The sequence below is a fragment of the Mustela putorius genome, unplaced genomic scaffold (genome assembly GCF_011764305.1).
Source record: "Mustela putorius furo isolate JIRA1106 unplaced genomic scaffold, ASM1176430v1.1 tig00000281_pilon_pilon_pilon, whole genome shotgun sequence".
Taxonomy (NCBI): domain Eukaryota; kingdom Metazoa; phylum Chordata; class Mammalia; order Carnivora; family Mustelidae; genus Mustela; species Mustela putorius.
The window spans coordinates 27,826,877-27,842,050 of record NW_025421343.1 but is presented as its reverse complement, the minus strand read 5'-3'; the positions used below and the strand labels follow the sequence as shown (position 1 = coordinate 27,842,050).

Below are 15,174 nucleotides of genomic sequence, written 5' to 3'. Positions count from 1 at the left end.
ACCTCTTGGGCCAGGGGAGGAACTGGGTGGGGGAAGAGGGGAGTTGAGACAGTGCCTACGGATGTCTTCCTAGAAGTGTCAATCATGCTCAGTCCTGTTCCTTTCAGTTTATTTCAGCAAACCTTGAGCTCCTATTATGTATGGTGGCGCACTAGACATTGAGGAAAAATAAAACCCCAACCCCACCCTCTAGGAACTCTAGGCGAACCTGGGGAGACAGATGGATATATACATAATGAAAGAGAAAATGATAAGAGTTAGTAGAAGTATAAATAGTGCTGAAGGGGTTGGAGGCAGTCTTTTGAAGCAGGGGGATCTAGAAAATGCCTCTGGGGGAGCTCAGGATTGAATTGTGCTTCAGAAGAAGGGAAGGGCTTTGGACATGGATAGGGTGGAGGGAAGACAGTAGGGACGACTTTCCAGTTGGAAGGAATGGATTGGGGAAAAGCGGGGGAAACTGAAGAGTGTCGGATATGTTTGAAGAGAGGACACCTATGTGGTTGGAAGGTAGAAGTATAGGGAGGTCAGTGACAGAAAAATCTGGAAAATTGACAGAGGTGACATTGTAGAGGGCTTTCAATGCCAGGCTGAAGAGTTCATACATACATAAATATATGTATGTATATGTACATATATATATATCCATTCTATATGCAATGGGAAGATGTCAGGGGGCACCTGGGTGGCTCAGTTGGTCTGTGACTCTTGATTTAGGCTCAGGTCATAATCTCAGGATTATGAGATCAAGCCCTGTGACCTGCCTTGCGCTCAGCAGGGAGTCTGTCTCTGTCCCTTCCTCCTTTCTCCCTCCCGTCCCCCTGCTCCACGCTCTCTCTCTCTCAGATATAAATAAATCTTAAAAAAAAAAGATGTCCTAGGTTTGGTTTTTTTTTTTACGATTTTATTTATTTATTTGACAGAGATCACAAGCAGGCAGAGAGGCAGGCAGAGATAGAGGAGGAATCATGCTTGCTGCTGAGCAGAGAGACCCATGCAGGGCTTGATCCCCTGACCCTGGGATCATGCCCTGAGGTGAAGGCAGAGGCTTTATCCCACTGAGCCACCCAGGTGCCCCGTCACATTTTTTTTTAAGAAAGGAAATTTTTATATTATTTTATTATTTTAAAATTTTAATTGCCGTTATTGTTAACATACAGTGTTATATTTGTTGCAGGTGTACAATATAGTAACAATTCCATACATCACTCAGTGCTTATCCAGATTAGTGTACTCTTAATCCCGTGCACCCATCCCCCACCCCCCACCTCTGGGAACCATGTTTGTTCTCCGTACTTGAGTCTCTCTTTTGATTTCTCTCTTTGTTTTTCCTTTGTTCATTTGTTTTGTTTCTTAAATTCCGCATGTGAGTGAAATCACGAGGAATTTGTCTTCCTCTGACCAGCTTATTTCACCTCGCGTTATATTCTCTAGATCCATGCACGATGTTGCAAATGACAAGGTTTGGTTCATTTTTTTCAAGATTTCATTCATTTTTATGACTGAACAATATTCCATTGTGTGTGTGTGTGTGTGTGTGTATCACATATTCTTTATTTATTCATCTGTCAGTGGGCACTTGGAGTCCTTCCATAATTTAGCTATTGTAAATAATGCTACTCTGGGGACACCTGGGTGGCTTAGTTGGTTAAGTGTCTGCCTTCGGCTCAGATTATGAATCTGGGGTCCTGGATCAAGCCCCGTGTCAGGCTCCCTGCTCAGGGGGAGCCTGCTTCTCTCCCTCCCTCTGTCCCTCCACCTCACTCATCCATTCTCTCTCTGTCAATTGAATAAATAAAATCTTTTAAAAAAATAATGCTGCTATATACATAGTGGTACTATATCCTTTTGAATTAGTGTTTTCAACGTTTCTGGGTAAATATCCAATAATGCAATTACTGGATAATATAATTCTATTTTAAATTTTTAAAACTATTTTACTTATTTATTTTAGAGAGAGACAGAGAACACGAGTGTGGGGGAGGGGCAGAAGGCGAGAGAGAGAATCTCCAGGAGACTCAGCCCTGAGTGTGGAGCCCAACGTGGGGTTTGATCTCATGATTCTGAGATCACGACCTGAGCTGAAATAGAGAGTCGGACACTTCGCTGACTGAGCCACCCAGGCACCTCTCTTCGGCCCATTTCTAATTGGATTACTTGGTTTTGGGGGTGTTGAATTGTGTAATTTCTCTCTCTCTATTGGATAGTAACCCTTTATCGGATATGTAATTAGCAAATATCTTCTCCCACTCAGTAAGTTGTTGTTTGGTTTTGTTGGTTGCTTCCTGTGCTGTGCAGAAGCTTTTTGTTTTGGTGTAGTCCTAACAGTTTATTTCTGCTTTGCTTTCCCTTGCCTCAGGAGACATATCTAGAAATATGTTACTGTGGCCAATGTCAGAGATCTTACTCCCCCTGCTCTCTTCCAGGATTTTTATGGTTTCAGGTCACACATAGAGGTCCTTTTCCTGTTTTGAGTTTATTTTTGTGTATTTTGTAAGAAAATGGTCCAATCTCATCCTTTTGCATGTAGCTAGTCAGTGTTCTCAACACCATTTGTTGAAGAGACTTTTTCCCATCACATATTTCCTCCTTTGTCAAAGATTAATTGACCATATCATCATGGGTTTATTTCTGACTTTCTATTCTGTTCCATTGATCTGTGTGCCTGTTTTTGTGCCAGTACCATACTATTTTGATTGTTATAGCTTTGTAGTAGTATACCTTGAAATCTGGGATTGTGACCCCTCCAGATGTGTTGTTTTCCTCCCCCAAGATTGTTTTGGCACTTTGGGATCTTTTGTGATTCTGTACAAATTTTATGATTGTTCTAGTTCCATGAAAAATGTTCCCTGACATTTAGTAAGTGCTCCCTGGGTGTTTGTGAAATGAATAAATGACTTTTCAATTTTAACCCTGGGTGACTGACAAGATGATGGCATTTTGAACAACATAGGAAACATTAAGCAGAAGTTGTGTGGTCGGAGGCTGAAAATGAACTATGCCATTTGAAGTGCTTATAAAATCTATACGGAGATGTTCACCTTGCCGCTCAAATTAATTGTCTAGACCTGTGCTACCCAGTCCGGTATCCACTGGCCACGTGGGGCCATTCAAATTTAAATTAACCAAAATTACATACAATTTAAAATTCAGTTCCTTACTCGCACTGTGGACATTTCAAGTATCACATGTGGCTAGAGGCTATCACACTGGACAGAGCAGATCTTGGATATTTCCATCATCATAGAAAATTCTATTGGACAGCATTAGCCTATACTCTAGATCTTGGAGGTAGATCTAGTTATCAACATATTTGGCCACAAAGTTCCTTTCAGTGTTTTTTCTTCTCATAAACATCTCTCAAACACAGCAATCCCACTTGAGTATTACTGTCCTCACTAGGACTTCATCTATTTATGGTATGCTGGCTGGTCTCCTACCAACTTTTTCCAGCCTAGAGCGTAGAACATAGCCCTGGCTTTATGGAAGAGAAACCACACGCACAGAGCTTACCGCGGCTGACTGTGTCACTCCGCCAAAACTGACTGAGCCAACAAACAAAATCTCTCAGCACCCCACCACCTGCAGCAGCTTTTCCCAGCCTGTTTGGACCCTCAAAACTTTCGTTGTCAAAATTTGTCAACCCCTTGGGAGTTTATACATCGCTTTATCTCTTTTTCATAATACATGATAAGTGACATTAGGTATATAATATTTTCATTTTAAAGCAGCATGTTTTTTAAAGTTGCAAAGTTCATTTTAACATTTTTAAGAGGAAAAGACGAATGCCCACTTTCCCCCATGTAACAGGTGAGGCATGAAAGTTAATTGACTTTAACAGGTGTGCATTGTTCCAGAACACTTAGATATAAGAAAGGGCAAATATAGTTCCTTGTCTACATTGAGTATAACCTGCTTTAAGCCTTTTAGGTTGGCTAAAAAGCCCAGGGTCCGTTTTTCCTCCCCCAACCTTTGTACTGTATGGGAATTCTGGAGCTTTTGCAGTTTTTTCAAAATGGTGGAAGGTCATGTCCTTTTTTAAAAGACAAAAGATTTTATTTTTATTTATTTAGGGAGAGCGTGTGCGCAAGCAGTGAGGAGGGGCAGTGAGGGGGAGAGAGAGAGAGAAACCTCAAGTCGGTTTCCCACTGAGCATGGAGCCCAATGTGGGGCTTGATCCCATGACTCTCAGATCAGGACACGAGCCCAAATCAAGAGACACTCAACCAACTGACCCACCCAAGTGCCCAGATGGTTAGGTTCTTAAACCATGGGAGTAACTGTTGCTTTTCATCTTGGGCATCTGAAGGCAAAAAGCGGTGGCTCAGGGGCACCTGGGTAGCTCAGTGGGTTAAAGCCTCTGCCTTTGGCTCAGGTCATGATCTCAGGGTCCTGGGATCGAACCTTGCATCGGGCTGTCTGCTCAGCAGTGAGCCTGCTCCCCACCCCCCTGACCCCCGCCTGCCTCTCTGCCTACTTGTGATCTCTGTCTGTGAAATAAATAAAAAAATAAATCTTTAAAAAAAGTGCATAATGAATCTTCATGATTCCATAACCCACCTTCAACTCTGATATTGTTTTGACAAGGCAAATGTCAGGTAACATAATTTCATTCCTAATTAAATATGTGTTTCTAAAAGGTAAAGACTCTTTTAAGAGAAAATACTTAATCACAGTATCATTATATGCCTAAAAATTTAACAATAATCTTTGAGTACCATCAAATATCCATCAGTATTCAAATACCAAATGTATCATAAATGATAAAAATCATTTTTTACAGTCTGTTTGACTCAAGATCTAAATAAGGTTCACATATTGAGATTGGATGGTGTGTTTAATTTCCTTATAATTTGTAGATTCCCTACCTCCATATCTTTCTTTATTCTTTCCATTTATATGTTAAAGAAATGGATCATTTGTCCTCTAGAGTTTTGCAGGCAAGATTTTACTGATTAAATACCCATGTTGTTATTTAATATGTTCCATTTTTCTTCTCTATTTCTTTAAATGGGGAAGTTGGATCTAAGACTTATCAGAATTACTTTGGAGGGATGGGAGACAATTTCAGAGGTCATGATGATTATTAGGAGGGACACAATTCTGGTATTTTATTTTATTATTATTATTACTTTTTAAAAGATTTTATTTATTTATTTGGCAGACAGAGATCACAAGTAGGCAGAGAGGCAGACAGAGAGAGAGGGGGAAGCAGGGTCCCCGCTGAGCAGAGAGCCCAATGCGGGGCTCGATCCCAGGACCCTGGGATCATGACCTGAGCCGAAGGCAGAGGCTTTAACACACTGAGCCACCCAGGTGCAGAGGCTTTAACACACTGAGCCACCCAGGTCTGGTCTTTTAAATGCCATTTTCTAGGGGCATCTGCCTGGCTCAGTCAGTAGAGCATGTGACTCTTGATCTAGGGATAGTAAGTTTGAGCCCCACACTGGGTGTAGAGATTATTTCAAAAAAAATCTTAAAAAAAAAAAAAAAAGTCCCGCAGCAGGCTACCAGCTCCATGGGGAGTCTGCTTCTCCCTCTGATCTTCTCTCCTCTCATGTTCTCTCTCACTGTCTCTATCTCAAATAAATAAATAAAATCTTTAAAGATTTCTTTTTATTCAATTATTTGACAGACAGAGATCACAAGTAGGCAGAGAGGCAGGCAGAGGGAGAGAAAGAGGAGAAGCAGGCTCCCTGCCGAGCAGAGAGCCCGACGTGGGCCACCATCCCAGGATCCTGAGATCATGACCTGAGCTGAAGGCAGAGGCTTAACCCACTGAGCCACCCAGGCACCCATAAATAAAATCTTTAAAAAATAATAATAAATACCTCAAAATAAAATGGACTTTTCAAAAAAAGGGGGGGGGGTTCCTATATTGACCTTTTATCTAAAAATCTTGCTTAATTTGCTTATCAATCCTGAAAATGGATCGGTAGATGCTTTTCCAAAGGCATTTTGTGATTCCCTACACAGTCCCATTGTCTGCATATGATAACTTTATTTCTTCTTTTCTAATCCTATGACTTCTATTTCTTTTCCTTGCTTTATTGCATGGAGTAAGATTCCCAGTACTGTGTTGAGAAGATAGTGGGGATTTTTATCTTCTTTCTTTATGTAGAGGAAGGTTTTCTTTAACTTACCATTTATGCATAATGTTTGCTGTGTGGCTTTTGTAAATATTATTTAGCAAATGAAGAAAGCTCCCTTTTCTGGTTGCTAAGAATTTTAGCATGAATGGGTGTTGAATTTTATCAAGCACTTTTTCTGCCTCTATTGAGATGTTCATATGATTTTTCTTGTTTATTCTATTAAAGTGCTGAAAGACAATGAATTTTTAAAGTATTAAACCAACTGTGAATTCCTGAAACAGATATAACATGTTTGTGACACTATTCATGATCCTTGCCGATACTAAGTTTAGGAATTTTGCGTCTGTTTCCATGAAAGAGACTGACCTGTGAGTTTTCCTTTCTAATAATGTCTTGATCAGATTCTAGAATCAAGGTTAATTCAGCCTCCCAAAGTAAAGGGAGAAGTAACTTTTCTTTTCTACCTCATTAGCATAACCAAGACATTCCTATCACTCAGGAAATTCCCAGTGTTTTTTTTTTTTTAAACAAAGCACCAGACAAGTGTCTGACCAGGCTGCTTTTTTTGTTTTTAATAGATTTTATTTATTTACTTGACAGAGACAGACAGATCAAAAGCAGGCAGAGAGGCAGGCAGAGAGAGAGGAGGAACCTGCTGAGCAGAGCGCTGATGCGGGGCTCGATCCCAGGACCCCCGAGATCATGACCTGAGCCGAAGGCAGAGGCTTTAACCCACTGAGCCACCCAGGTGCCCCCCCCCCAGTGTTTTTGAAGCTATGTGTCAGGAGTCTGGGACAAACACCAGATGTGTTATTATAACACCACATAGACACACACATATATAGACACACACACACACACAGAGTTGGGGGGGGAGATTGAAAAATTAGCTGATATTAATATATTTCTGGAGGCTGATAAACCCCAACTTCTTGAGGCAGGCTGGAAACTTAGGCAGGGTTTCTATTTTCAATCTTTTTTTTAAAAAATTAAATTCAATTATTTATTTTTTAAAATATTTTATTTATTTGACAGAGAGAGAGACAGTGAGAGAGGGAACACAAGCAGGGGGAGTGGGAGAGGGAGAAGCAGGCTTCCAGCTGAGCAGGGAGCCAGATGTGGGGCTTGATCCCAGGACCCTGGGATCATGACCTGAGTAGAAGGCAGACGCTTGATGACTGAACCACCTAGGTATCCCTAAGCATCCAACTCGTGATCTCAGCTTAGGTCTTGATATTGATCTTTATCTTGATCTTAGGTCATGAGGTCAAGCTCTCCATTGGGCCCAGTATGGAGCCAACTAAAAAAAACAACTGATTTTTGTGTGTTGATACTGCATTCTGTAACTTTGCTAAATTCATTTATTAGTTCTAATTGGGTTTGTGTGTGTGTGTGTGTGTGTGTGTGTGTATTCTTTATGATATCCTGTAAATAAGATTATGTCGTCTGTGAATAGAGATAGAGATTGTTTAACTTTTCCTCTTCAAAGGAAAGGATGGTTTTACTTTTCTTACCTAATTGCTCTGGTTGGAGTTTCTAGCACAATGTTAAAGAAAAGTAGTGAAGGGGCACCTGGGTGGCTCAGTGGTTTCAAGCCTCTGCCTTCGGCTCAGGTCATGATCCCAGGGTCCTGGGATCGAGCCCCACATCGGGCTCTCTGCTCAGCGGGGAGCCTGCTTCCTCCCCTCTCTCTGCCTGCCTCTCTGCCTACTTGTGATCTGTTAAATAAATAAATAAATAATCTTTTAAAAATATAAAAAAAATAAATAAATAAAAAATAAAGTGACTTGGAACGTGCTTGCAAAAAACTCAGGAATTTACGTTACTGATCGGGAAATTCTGCCCTAAAGGATAAAATTAAAATTCCATCATTTGGCAAAATCTGGCTTCCACTTCTATTTTCAGCTTTTGTCTTAGCAAATGTGCACCTGACACTCATGACTTTATAATCTTCTTGGGGATGTTGCCTTGGACTTGCCTGGAATGCTCCTTTTTCACCTAAAAACTTTCTGCTGATTCTTCAGACTCCAGTACAAATGGCCACTTCTTGAGTAACTTTTCCCATCTCTCCCAGGCAGTGAATCCCTGTCCTTTTATTCTCTGACGCTTGTATTTCTGTTATATATTTATTTATTAATGTACCTATAAATTTAAATTTATTTATTAATATATTTAGATGTTTCTGTTCTATATTTATTTGCATGTGGTTTATGTGCTCTATATTTACCACACTGTATTATAACTTAGGTGTTTAGACATCTGTTTTCCCTATTAATGTGAATTCCCAGAATACAGGGGTCATATTTACCTTTGTAGTCCTAGCACCCAAGCTACTGCCTAGAACTTAGTAAGCACTCATTAAATGATCAATGAATACATGAATGTGGTGCCAGTTGTGCTGTGGTTATGGACACCAACTGGATCAATATTTGTGTCTGTAAGAGGAAATGTGCTCTTGATTCTCTAACCTAGAACATTTTCTGATTTTATTCTTTTCTCTTTGTGCCTCTCTAGACTTCAAAGAAGCATAAATTCAAAAAGATCCAGAAACTCACAGGTCAGAAAGATCCTATCCTTGATTCTTCAGCTCAAGGCTACTGACAAATCAACTGTGGGTCTGCTTTAAGACTCCAGACTTTAATAACAGGTTGAGGGAGGGAATTTGAAAAAGATTATGTAAATGAAAGAAATGTGCTTATTCTTTCTAGCATCTCCAAAGATGCTAGATTCTTTTGAGCAACTTCCAAAGAGATGTAAACAGATTGATAATTCTTCCTATGCTTCCTTTCCCCATGCTTTCTTGCCTAATTTTCCTTTTGTGTAGAACTCAAAGTATCAGGAAAGAAATTGGGTGAGATTAATGTTTGGTGCAGGAAGTTCCAATAACTTTTTCCCCTGTCATAGGCACTGGATAGAATCCTTTGGGGGAAAAAATATGTGTTATGAACTTTGGTTCCCCTACTCCCAACTCCCTACTCGCATGATTGTTCCTGCTCTTTCCAACAGCTTCATCTACTCCACGGTGAAGGCAGCATAGTAGAGTTCAAAATATAAAAAACTTGAGCTGTGGGTTAAGTCTGAGCTCTACCACTAATTAACTTAATGATCCTAGGCATGGTTTCACCTTTGTTTTCTTATGTGTACAACAAGGGGGTGGAACAAGGTAGAGGTGGTATCAACAATTAGGGTGCTAAAAGCTTCTTTATCTCTGCTCCCAGCTTCCCAGTGGGAAGAAAATCTTAGGATGAGCTGCTCCGAAGCTAATGGGACACAGTGAGTAGAGTTGACCTTCACTATCTATTCCTCCTCTCTTCAGCTTACTCTACTGATAAACTCTGTAGCAATTAAGAGAAAGGTACCTAGTACTGTTTTACTTCCTTCAGAATAATAGCTGTTCCTTTTCTAAGTTAAGTCACTATTCTTACTGGTTTCCTTACTAGTACTTTAATATCACTTCAGTGACATTGACCTACTCTTGTATCCAGATTTTCAGGTCTCCCTATGGGATGGGCCCAGGAGTACGCATTCTGGTCAATGGAGAGAAGTCTTCAACAGATCTTCCAACATCTGGAATGTGCAAGGTCAGGGAAGGTCGTTTCTGGGAGGAGGTTGGGTGGTGGAAGTTTTTGTTTTTGTCTTAAGTAAACTCTACTTGAATTGAATTGAATTCTCGAGATCAAGAATTGCATGCTCTACCAACCCGAGCTAGCCAGATGCCCCAAAGGTGGTAGAACTTTTAAGAGGGAGAGGGAGGAAGAGACCGAAGAAGGGAGGTGGGAAAGAGGGAAAGAGGGAGGGAAAAAGAGAGGGAAAAGAGAGATTGTTAGTTGGTTGCTTATTTACTTAGTTTGGGCAGTGGGCATAAATTCTGGGTCCAAAGGTTTAGTCCATGGATCATTTCTGATTGGAATGGAGACCCATACCTTCCTCTCCTCCTCGTAGAGGAATTCTTTACATAAGTAATTGAGATTGGGGAAGACAACCTCTTTTGTTGTTATTGTTCTCCCTCAGGACAAAATATTTCACATATGAAATAGCCATTACCTTTCCCTTTTCCTACTTTTTCCTGCCCCAAAGGCAAATGGAAACTTTTCTTTATTTCCTAGATCAGCTCTTAAGGAATTCTGTTTGCCTGAATCACAGGACACGATTTCTTCCTCCACCTCCTCTGTGCTTGTGCCTCAGGAGCCTGTTCTACCCTGTTGTGGCTGTAAGAAAGCAAAACTTTCTCCTAAGGACAGCAGCTCCTCCGGATCATTATGCAGCAACTCCAGACTGTCCCACCTTCCCGTCTTTTCTAAAGGAACAACCCGGCAAATCCAGAGCCATAGTTTACCTATTTTACCCAAAAAACAGTCTTCCATGTTCAGGAACCAGGGCACAGCCCAGCCTCCTTTTCAGCTCTCAGGGTTTGGGAAATCAAAACTTTTACAGAATTTGGCAGCTCCTTCGCCCTTAAGATCCCAAAACTCTTTGATCAACTCTGTGTTCGAATCCCCAGATCTCTGCCAACAAGAAAAAACAATGAGTGGGGGAGAGAGAGCAAGAGTCATTTGACATTGGATCATGGGCCAGATTTTATTTTCACCAAGGCAAGACCAAGATTCTCGGGGTGGGCTCCAATCCTGCTCTCTCCTTTGGCTAGGTGGGAGTTAGAGGGACATATGGCTTGGAAGGTTTATACTTTGAGGGAACAAACAGTGCCTCTGCCGGTGAGGGAGTCATGGGCAATGCTGAATTATTTAACTGAGGCACAAGGAGGAGTTCCCGAACCACAGAAACCTCAAATCCAGGTATCTATGCCCATTCATCAAAGCACTGAACAAAGTCTCTACAATAAATTCCCAAACTGTCCATCATTTCAGCTCCATTTGAATATTGGAGTGGAATCTGGATTAAATCGAACAGAAACAAAAATTTCACAGTCACTTATCCCAGGTAAGCAGTCACAACTTGGGGATGGCCCGCAAATCCTTGAATCCAGGCCCTTAGCTACATCATTGGGCACTCCGCTTCCCAAAAGTTTTGGAGCTGACGTAATTCCAGAGAAGACCACTGGACTGCAGGAGCAGCCAAAACATGTTCTAGAACTTAATATAGAACAGAGGGTCCTAGGTCTTCTGGAAAAAGGGATTCAGCAGCATAAGTCCCACATGACTAATGTGGAATTGACCCCAGGGCTACCATGTCAAGTTACAGAGAGCATCAAGGTAACTCCTTTAGCATTACTTCAAGTCATGGATGCAATGGGGATGATCCCAGAATCACATTCAGAAGTGATAGAATCTGTGGGCTTGTTCACACAGCCACCAGACAAAGTTGGGAAACCAATGGAAATGACCAAAAAAGTGAGTGTAAGCACTAAACCATCATATCAAGTCACTAAACCAAGTGCTCAGCATCAAGTTATGGGATCCAGGATGACCGCCAGTCCACTGAATCAAGTCACAGATAATGTGACGGTAAATCCTGCAGCATTGCTTCAAGTCATGGATTCAAGTCATAGTCCAGTGGCACTATTACAAGCTATGGATTTCGTGGGAATAATTCCACCAGCACGGTCACATGTTATAGAATCTGGAGATTCACAGTCTGAAATTGCAACTTTGGCCCCAGGAGCAGCTCGATCAGTTGGTTTGACATCTTCTAGCTCTCCTCCTACTATTGATCCACCTGGAGTTGTAGGATCTGTGGGTTTACCTCCAAAGCGACCACTTAAAGTCACAGAATCAGTAGGGACGATTCCAATGTCATCACATCAATCCATACGTTCTTTAAAGGTAAGTCCAGTAGCACTGGGGTCATCCATGGGAATGATCATAAGACCACAATCACAAGTTGCAGAAACTCAGGATTTGACCTCGAGGCCAGTATCTCAAGTCAGGAAACCTCTGGAGTTGACTCCTGGGTCATGGATTCAAGTGCGAGACTCTGTGGAGTTGACTCCAGAACCATATGTTCAAGGCACAAAGACTACAGCATTAACCCCAGGGCTACCTCATCAAGTCATGGAATCTCCAAGTTTGACCCCATGGCATCAGATCTTAGAATCTTCCGAGACGAGTCCAAGGCAAAGCCATCAAATGATGGAAACTATGGGGTCGGCTTCTGACCCCATAACCAGAAATCTGACTGATTCAAAATTGTCACATCATCAAATAATGGAACATTTAGGGACAGTCCCAAGATCACTGGGTCAAAGAAAAGCATCTAAGGAAATGAGCCAAAAGTCACTGCATCAAGTCACAAAATCTGCAGTAATGACCACCATATCTCTACTTCCAGGTGCAGAATATTTGGGGGAGAAGCCAGTGCCACAACTTACGACTGTGGATTCTATGACGTTACCCCCAGCACTGCACAATGTAACATCTGTAGACATGACTCCAGGTTCGGTCCCACAGATGGTGAAATATGGACAGCTGATCCCAATTGTGAGCCCTAGAGAATTGGCCCCAGAACTTCAACTGCAGATTGTAACATCTAATGAGTTGGCTCCTATTTCACAGCTGGAAAGTGGGAATTCTGTACAGTTAGCACCAAGGTCTCAGCTTCAAGGTGTGAAATCTATTCATTTTACCCTAGGAACACAACAACAAAGTCGAAAATCTGCTGAGTTAGCCCAGGCACCACAGTTTCAAAATAGGAAATCGCTAGATTTGACCCACAATCCACAGTTGCAAGGTCTGGAATATGTTCATTTGGCCCTACCGCTGAAGTTTTCAGATACAAAAGCTGTGGAGCTGATCCTAAGACCAACCCAGGAAGAGAAGAAATCCATGGAGTTTGCCCCAAAGCCATGGTTACAAGATGAAAGATCTCAGGAAACAGCCCCAGTACTATTGCTTAAAGATGTGAAATTTCCTCAAATGGTAGAATGTAGAAATGTGATTCCTGAAACACAGGTGGAAAGTATGAAATATGAGGAGCCGATCTCAAGGGCACACATTCAAGCAGTAAAATCTGCAGAGCTGAACCTCAAGTCAAATCATCAAGCCACAGGACCTGAAGGATTAACCCCATGGCATCAAGCTTTGGAATCTTCAGGAATGATCCCAGAGCCAGGATATCAAGGAGCAGAAGTAGAGTTGACTTCCGACCCTTGTCACCACAGGAAAGAATCTCTGGAGTTGACACAATCATCTTTAAGTACTCCAGGGCCATTGAACCAGACTTCAGAATCTATGCAGGCGAACTCAGTGCCATTCCAAGGTGCTCTTGAGACAATGCTCCAAGGCGTAAAGGCCTTGGAGACTCGAATGCCTCAACACATAATAAAAGAATCTCCAGAGTTAGTACCAGGATCAGAGATGCAAGGAATGAATCCAGACGTGTTGAACCCAGAGTCCCAAAGTATGAAGTTTGTTCATCTGGATCTAGGGCCGTATTCAGAATTTATGAACTATAAGAAGTTGGCCCCAGAACCTCAATTTCAAGGTGTGAAATCTGGGTCGCTGACCCCAGAACCACAGCCCCAAAGTACAAAACCTGAGGAGTTAACTCTAGGTCCGTTAATGCATGGCAATAAAGTTGTGGATTTAAGTGTACCACTGGAAGTATCTAAGAGGTTGGTTCCTTGAAACACACGTACATGTTGAATCGAGGAAACTAAGCTTGGAACCACATTTACAAGCAACGGCGTCTTTGGGTCCAACTTCTAGACCACGGCGTCAAGACACAGCATCCATAAAGTTAACTTCTGAGACCTGGCCACAAGAGGAGGAATCTGTGAAATTAATCCCAGAGCAAGTCACAAGAACTACTGGGATGATGCCCAGGCCATGTTTTCAGAATATTTCAGAGATGACTCTGGGGCCAGGCCATCAAGACACAGAAACTGCACGGCTCTTTTCTGGGGCTTTGCTCCAAGTGGCATTAACACCAAAACCAACAGGTCAAGTTACAGAATCTACAGAAATGACTCTAAAGCCACACCTTCAAGTTACTGAGCCTTCAGAGATACCCCTAAAGTCAGAATACAAAAACACAGAACCTTTTGGGTTGGCATTGTCTCAAGTGGAAAATATCCAGGAGACGATGCCAGTACCACCATATTCAGTAAGAGGATCCCTGGAGTTGACTTTAGGACCACGAATGCAATATGAGAAATCAGTGTCACTAATGCAAAATTTGAAATCTGTCAAGTTAACCCCTGAGTCATCCCCAGTAGTGGTGGGACCTAAACAACTTATCACAGGACCAAAAGAACATGTTCCGGCATTGACCCCAGAGCCACAGTTCCAGGGAGTAAAGTCTATGCTGCTGCATCCAGAGCCACAATTACAAGATGTGGAATATGTGAACTTAATCCAACAGCCAGCTACTACTGGAATGGTAGAATCTGAGAAGCTGGTACAAGAGCCAATACTACAATGTATAATATCAGAGGAATTGACTAAGGGGGCACAGCTTCAGGGTGTGAAACTGATCCCAGGGCCACATTTGCAAAGTGTCCGATTTTCACATTTACCTCCAGGGCCAGGTGTGGTGGGTATGAAACCAATGGAGCTGACCCCAGACTCAAAACTTCAAGGTGTCAAATCTGAGTTGTTGACCTCGGAGCTGAAAGATGTGAAACCCGTGGTCTTAACTACAGGACAGGGTCTAAAAGGTATGGAATCTACTTTGCTAACCCCTAGTCCACAGCTGGAAGGTGAGAAATCTATGGAGATAACCACAGTGCCATGGGTAGAATATGCCAAACCTGTGAAAAGCACCCACGATACCAAGCTTCAAGGTACAACTTCTGACAGGATTCTGCATGCAAGAATTCAAGACTCCAAAGCTGTGGAGTTGGTCCAAAGAACCCAACTGCAAGATGTGCAAACTGTGGAATTTAAATTTGAGCCCAAGATGGAAGGTGAGAAAGCTGTGCCTTTTGCACCAGGGCCATTGCTCCAAGGGTCTGAACTGCAAGGTGTGAAACCCAAGGAACCGACTTTAGAGCCACAAACCCAAGATAGTAAATTGGTCGACAGTACCCCGTGTTTAAAGCATCAAAGTTTACAATCTGTAGAGGAAACTCGAGATTCAGAGCCGCAATGTGCAAAATCTGTAAAGTTGACCCCGAGGCTAAACAAGCAGG

At 42.0% G+C, this 15,174-nt stretch overlaps 1 protein-coding gene across 1 annotated transcript in view; it reads left to right on the top strand.

Moving 5' to 3' along the window:
- LOC123391792 overlaps positions 1-13,669 on the top strand; it is a 29,763-nt gene extending 16,094 nt beyond the window's left edge. Inside the window, 5 exon segments of the mRNA XM_045079332.1 lie at positions 8,604-8,646; positions 9,308-9,362; positions 9,575-9,670; positions 10,196-10,602; positions 10,605-13,669. Coding sequence (XP_044935267.1) covers positions 8,604-8,646; positions 9,308-9,362; positions 9,575-9,670; positions 10,196-10,602; positions 10,605-13,669 — 3,666 coding nt within the window.
- The last annotated feature ends 1,505 nt before the right edge of the window (positions 13,670-15,174 follow it).